The sequence below is a fragment of the Ixodes scapularis genome, unplaced genomic scaffold (genome assembly GCF_016920785.2).
Source record: "Ixodes scapularis isolate PalLabHiFi unplaced genomic scaffold, ASM1692078v2 PGA_scaffold10__122_contigs__length_95168666, whole genome shotgun sequence".
Classification (NCBI taxonomy): Eukaryota; Metazoa; Arthropoda; class Arachnida; order Ixodida; family Ixodidae; genus Ixodes; species Ixodes scapularis.
Genome location: NW_024609836.1, coordinates 61,963,661 through 61,970,401, shown reverse-complemented (window position 1 = coordinate 61,970,401; position 6,741 = coordinate 61,963,661). Strand labels below are relative to the sequence as shown.

General features: G+C 43.8%; 1 protein-coding gene across 1 annotated transcript; it reads right to left on the bottom strand.

The window, feature by feature from the left end:
* Window positions 1-2,368: 2,368 nt before the first annotated feature.
* On the bottom strand, window positions 2,369-3,985 carry LOC8036629 (EH domain-containing protein 3-like). Its single transcript, XM_040209374.1, has one exon. It carries the CDS (start codon window positions 3,983-3,985, stop codon window positions 2,369-2,371), a length of 1,617 nt encoding a protein of 538 aa, XP_040065308.1.
* Between the last annotated feature and the right edge of the window lie 2,756 nt (window positions 3,986-6,741).

The window sequence follows — 6,741 nt, the reverse complement described above, 5'->3', positions numbered from 1 at the left end:
TGTGATAAAGTAGGTGGAAGAACCAACGCTCACCAAGTTGAGATCTTCGCTCAACTCATCGATTGCCACCGCTAAAGACTTTGTGGAAGTGCTACGTAAAAAAGTAACAAATGTCTGCATGTTCCACCTGTCTGTGGAACGGGTTCGAGAGTTTCGTGCGGTAAAGCAAGCAAAGTGGACCACCATAAAACTTGTGAGAGGAATCCAGGCTTCTCATCTGTGGAAGTCATCATATGCCGAGAATCCGGATGTATACATGGCCACTCGCATAACTGAGAGTTGTAAGCTTATCTATGCATAGTTAGCGAATTCGCACAGTGGGGCCGTTTTGTTCCTGCGAATTGTAAGCTAATTAATGGTATTCCACCTCAAAGTCCATTTTCGCGTCACTAATACTCAGCCCTTATGAAAAAAAGAATTTTAATAATATAAAATACATCCCATAACTAACGCTCAAAACGTTTGGTGCTGTGCGGCAAAGCCGCTGTGACGAAGACGTCGGCTCGCTCCGAGTGAAGGTTTGTCGTAGCTTTTCCCGCATGGAGGTCATATGTTACTCAATCTTTTGCCATCACAGGTTAGTTCAAGTCACTGTAAAGTGCCAAGGGGAGTTTAAAGAAAATAAAAGATGGAGTTTTTTAAATATCGACACCCAATCTTGCCACATTTTGAGAAATCAGCCGAATTTCCGCGTTGATAACAAAAATATGTTTAGGGGTGGGCCTATTATCTTTATATATTCGTAAAGAATATTTAAATACGCGCATTTTGATATATTTTGTGAAGTATTATGAAAGATGGTTTATCTGCAAAAAAAATTGTGAATATGTCTCTAAAACGGGTTTTTGTGCCATGTTTGATATTTTTGTTTGCATTAAAATATTTTATGGATATTTTTAATTTTTTGTGTATGTGTTGTATAACCTTTGTAAAACCTATTAAAAAAGTTATGGTGCCGTGAAAAGTTCGATAAGAAAATGACGACTGTGTAAAGTAGCATTGTGAAATCTTCTCAATTTCCACGCCCCAAGCTTCTCTATTTTATATCTCAGCGAAAAAAAATTGTTACGGCGTTCATATCTAGCTGAATGTTCCTCCCAAAAACATGGCTTTCATATATATTTTTAACAAAAATATCTAAAATATGACCCGGACCATCATTGCATGAATTGACGTGGAATCACCCACCTATTAGAAAACCCAAGCAAGATCATTCTGAGAATCTAATACATCGCAATGTATATCCATTCTAAACAATAAATGTTTTTAGATGCCAATAAATCTGTTTTATGTCCAAAAAAGATATGCGTCAAAAACAGGTAAGATTGAAGGGCTCTTGGAGAGTTATGACTTTGAAAATGAAAAAAAGCCATCGTCCACCTCTTGGGCAACCATTGTAGCTCTAAATGCTATAAAGGATTTTATCATAGTTTAATTAGTTCCTCAGCGGCATTTGAAGTACCATGACTCGAAGCACAAAAAAGTGGTACGTTTGATATAAAATATCTAAAAAAAAAAATTCACACAACATTTAATTTTTTTTTCTGCATATTACCAATTATAAGCACTACATGTGTGGCTAATTTCATTGTCCTAGCTCTTGTCATTAAAAAATATTTGTGCTGATAAATGTCAATTTTAGGGCAATATTTGGAGGAATGAAAAAAACAAAGTAGTGCAAATACCAAAAACGTGTATCGTTACATTCTGCTCCGACATCATCTTAACAAAACTGCTATATTGGAATCGTGTTATCTTTAATGGATCGTTCATAAAACATGAACTAGCGTAGCGAGTGAGGGTCCGCGCCATCATATTTGCAACATTACAAATGCGCATGAACAGTAAACACCAACGCATAGATAATATCAAATGAAAGAGGATTGCATTGCCTTTCAAATGACATCAATCCCACAAAACAGTATTTAAGAGGAGATGAGTAATGACCTGCCAAAAAGTACCTAAACTGCCACATTCAGTGGAACCGTGGCCTTAAAATGCACTTTATATCAAATCGACAAAAGCATGAGGTCATTAACGTTGTTGCATTGCACGTTGCGACGTGCAATGCAACAACGTTAATAAATTTGATCTGAAATGGAGGTGTTGTAGTTTATGAACTTTACATCTTAACCGCTTCAGCTCAAAACAACTGAGCCGCCGGCCTAAAGTTCTTCCTAATTTTGAGTGAAAACGGCTCTCTAAAAAAAGTAAAAAAAACCTGAACACACTTTAAATGAAAACTTACACCACATTTACCTTTACTTCACCTTTACTTAGTTATTTTTTATCCATTGACCCAATCCTTGGGGAGATACTACAAAAGCCATCGGAGGTTCAAACGACTGTTTTTCAGACTCGCGTCACATTACTGTGGCACCGTGAAACACCTCTTAGACGGTGGCACCAAGTGTCGTGGTAGTTCCGTAGGCAAATCGTGACCTGCCAACTTGATGTTGATCAGATACATCGCCAGAGCAAACTCATCGGCATCCAGCATGCCGTCTTTTTCAATGTCGGAGAGCGTCCAGATCTTAGCAAGGACAGAGTTCGGCAGCTTGCTCTTCATCATCTCTACTCTAGCAAGCGCTCCCGAGATCTTGCCATCCAAGGGCGACATGACACTGAAGAGTTCGTCATACTTAAATCGCTCTCTATCGACAACCCAGTCCTCTTGTAGAGAACCGGCATCTACGCCCTCACCACGTCTGAAGCCAAAGGGGTTATGCTCGTGGCCGTCAAAGGCCCCACCCCGCACGACGGTGTCTTCGCTCTGGTCCGTCTGCTCTTTCGGAATCATCGCAACGAGCTGCGCAATGTCGTCTGCCATCATTTGGTTTACAGACTCCAACAGCTGTACTTTGAGCCCATGAAACTTGGTGAAGTCATGAAGCGCCAGCTTTTCCTGCATCTCGCGGAGGTTCGGAAAGTCTCCAGGGGATATCTGATGCTTGCGCTGGATTTCTGCGAAGAGAGAGCCCAGGTCCTTTATAAGCTCTTTCTTCTTACTCTCCTTACCAAACACAGATGGCATTTCCTTGCGTAATGTGCTGACGATGTACGCGTGCACTTTCGCGAGCCTCGCTCTTTTGATGAGGTCGTTCAGCTTTCTCAGAGCCGTATTACGGGGTAGACCCTGTATGTCATTGAACAGGTCCTGTGCCTCGGCTTCGAACAGCCTCCGGTTGGTGTCGTCGTACAACGCGTGGTCCCAGAAAGACCCGATGTAGACGCGTGCCACCTCTGGAGTGTTCAGAACTTTGCTCAGCGACCACATGAGTGCCCCGTAGACTCGCATCAACTGCTGCTGGTCCACCATGTCTGCTTTGTTCAGCACAATGCGGATTTTGTCGTCGTGACCGCGGAGGGCCTCTATACTTCGCCGAAATTCATCCGAGATGTCTAGCTTGTGGGCGTCGAATAGAAGTACAATTCTGTCCACGCGCTCGGCGAACCACTCTAGGACACCCGTGAAGTCGTAGCCGCGGTCTACCCGTTGCTTCTCTCCCGATAAGATGCCGGGTGTGTCAATGATGGTAAGTGTCTGCAGCACGGCGGAATTTACCAAGGAACATTGGAATCGGTTCAAAAAAGCGTTCCCGAACTTTGCAAGAGGACGAAACTGTTTCTTAGCATCGACGACCAAAGCGTTGCCTGGTACGACACCTTCGTGATCGTTGTACATCACGGCGATGAACCCGTCCGTGGTTGGCTCCGGCCCTATTCGCATGCCTGGAAAGTCTCGTTCTAGTACATACCGAATGAAGGTTGTCTTTCCAGTAGAGTACTGTCCCACCAGGAGAATCATCGGCTTGGATTCAAAGTCCGGATCGCAGAGCGGTGGAGAGTGGAAGTCGTGAAAAAGATAGTGCTCTTCAAGTGGCAGTATCTTGGACTTGTATATTTTCTTGAGACCTTCGACCACGGTACTGTAGACATCTGGAGTCTTTTTGAGGCAGTTTTCCCCCTTTTTCCAACTAAACATTTTGAGCTGCCCGTTGTGGTGACGCCTGTTTTAGTTATGTCGATTACAATATATTTTAGCTGGCTTGTTTGTACAACTGAATTTTTGTGGGCGCTTACTAGTGAAATCTTGACAACTGAAGACGTGGTAGCCTTGTGGAGTGTGTGACTATGCCGAGGTCAATAACAGGCAGGTAGGAATAATTAAAGACCGCTCTTTCGTTCGTGTTTTTGTCACATCGGTCCAGCGTTGTTATTCTTCTTCTTCCTTGCTATCTTTGTATTTACATTTTACTACAAAAAGAAAATATTAAAAAAAATGAAATGGAAAAACCATATGAACACCTAGTTATTTAATCTGTTTCACAAACAACAGATATGCTCTGGACTGCGGTGGTTGCACGTGGGGTTGTAGATTTTTTAAACATACAGCGTGCAACTGTGTAACGTCCACAGCCCAGAACGGGCGTCATCGTCAATTTGGAATGCCAGCGAGTCACACGCAATGCACTTATTCCATAAGGGCGCAGCCATCTTTAATGTCGTATTTCTGGTATCCGGTAAAACATCGTTTTGGTCTTTCGGCGGAAGGATTTTAACGAAAAATATGTGATTCTCACACATTCTTGTTTTGCCTCGCCTATATTATGTCGCATGTTCCAGGATGAAATTATTTTTTTTTGTCCCGCATACCACATACAGAACCCACGGGATTGAGAACGACAGGAAACAGAAAAAGTCTATTAGCGATGTGCGTGACCAAAAGCGTTGCTGCGGTCAGCTTTCGCTTTCCACGGTTGGCCAGACCATCGGCATATGAACATTGTCAGGTTGTCAACTTTGACGGTGTTAGTTCCGGTTGCGATGGTTCCTAGCTTCCACTGTGCTTTTTAAACACACCATCGAGCTCGTCGTCGCTGGTGATAAGTAGCCAGGGTAACAACTGGTGACGTCACGGCGAGGCAAACCCAAGGCAAACCCTAGTCGTGACGTCACGGATGGAAGCAATTAAAGGGCGCCACCGAAATACCTCGGCGCTGCACCATATTTGAGAGCGAAGTTTACAGCGGATGCTCAGAACGAGCTCACAATAATAGGCTGCTAAGACCGGCAATCTCGGTGGTGCGGCGTGCAGGTTGCAGAAGAACTGTGGAAGCTCGCTTTCAGCACGCGCTCAGCAGTCGCGCACACAGCTATGGCCGCCAGTAAATACTCCCTGTACGTACGAACTGTAGAAATAGCTCCGACCAGAAACTGGCAAATACATATTTGCTTTAACTGTGTCAACACACAAAGTTAGCTTATAAGATCTCTTATTGCTAAATAATTGAGAACCATACTTGCCCTCCGAAAATTCAGTTATATGAGTTTTATCAGCTAAAAAAATCCGGTTGCTGAATATATTTCATTCCGGTTCCCAAAACAAATCTTCTCGAAACTAAACCGTCAACCATGCCATGGCAATGATAAATGTCTTTTGTTTTTTCTTCACTTCAAGTAGATTAAATGCTGCGGTGCGGGTAGAGCCACTAAATGAGCTTCAGAGCAACGCCACCTCAGCCATCTTGGTGTTTGCGACGATGTCTGCCAGGTATTTGAAGCTTTATCTGAAATTCCAGGAGACGCTTTTAGGTCCTCCGGGGATTAAACTGTTCGCGACAGAGCTAAACGCTATCCCCTGAGCTTCCTAACAGCGTGTCTCTAGTGCATCGACCCCGACACTTCGCTGGCGCGAGTGCAAGAGCATGGATGACACGAGACTAGTCCTTCCGCTGGCCATGCAAGCGCATTACAACGACGAGCCGCTACCTTTTATACTAAAAGCCTACGGCGCGACAGCGCTTAATCCTACGATCTGTGAGTCTCACGCGGTACTTAACATTGGCGTCGAGGTAAACAGGCAAACCTGCGGCATCGGCAGCGGCAGCGCTCAACCATTATGGCTTCAAATCTATACAGTACGAAGAATTTACGCCCAAGGACCCGGCGGCCTTGCCCGGCTATATCGGGTGTCTGGAGTTATTTTTCGAGGCAACCGACATAACTACGCCAGAGAAGAAACGCGCCGTCCTCTGCAGCGTCTCCGGCTCCACAACATACTTCATCTAGGGCCAGCTAAAACAGAATACAAAAGCAAAAAAGGCAAGCTTCAAGAGCACTTTGTCCCTCATCAGCTTGTGATATTCAAGCGATTCCGCGTCTTCAAACGAGATCAACGCCCAAGGGAAACTATTGCGACCTTCATTGCAGATCCCCGACGCTTGACTCAGCAAAAGCTAGGACAACCAATAGATACAATCCAGAGTTTCGGTTCAGCATCCCTTTAAGGTATTAGAAAATGCAGAACATCTTTCTATCCTTGTTTAACTTGTTACTTATAAGTAACTGAAAATCCGTACACGACTAAGTATTTCTCCTTTTATTTTCATGACTACATACAATGCGCGTCATCGTAGCTCACGAAAAGTTCACCGGTTGAAAGATATTCAAAAAGGTCTTTATACCATAAGTATATAATGTCAAATATTAGAGGCAATAATAGTCGAATGTTTGTTCTTATTCATCTTGACTAAATGATGCCCAAATAAGAAACGGCCAAGATCCTTTGACATCTGCGGGTTCAAAAATTTTTAGTGGCCTTGACAGAGCCACGTTTAAATTCCGCTTTTCTCGGCACCAAAGACAGCATCTCAAATATCGCCTTCCCCTCTGTCCACAAAGGCGACGACTTGCGCCTCATTTACGTTCGAGAACGTTTCAGATCTTCCGTCCGCTTCT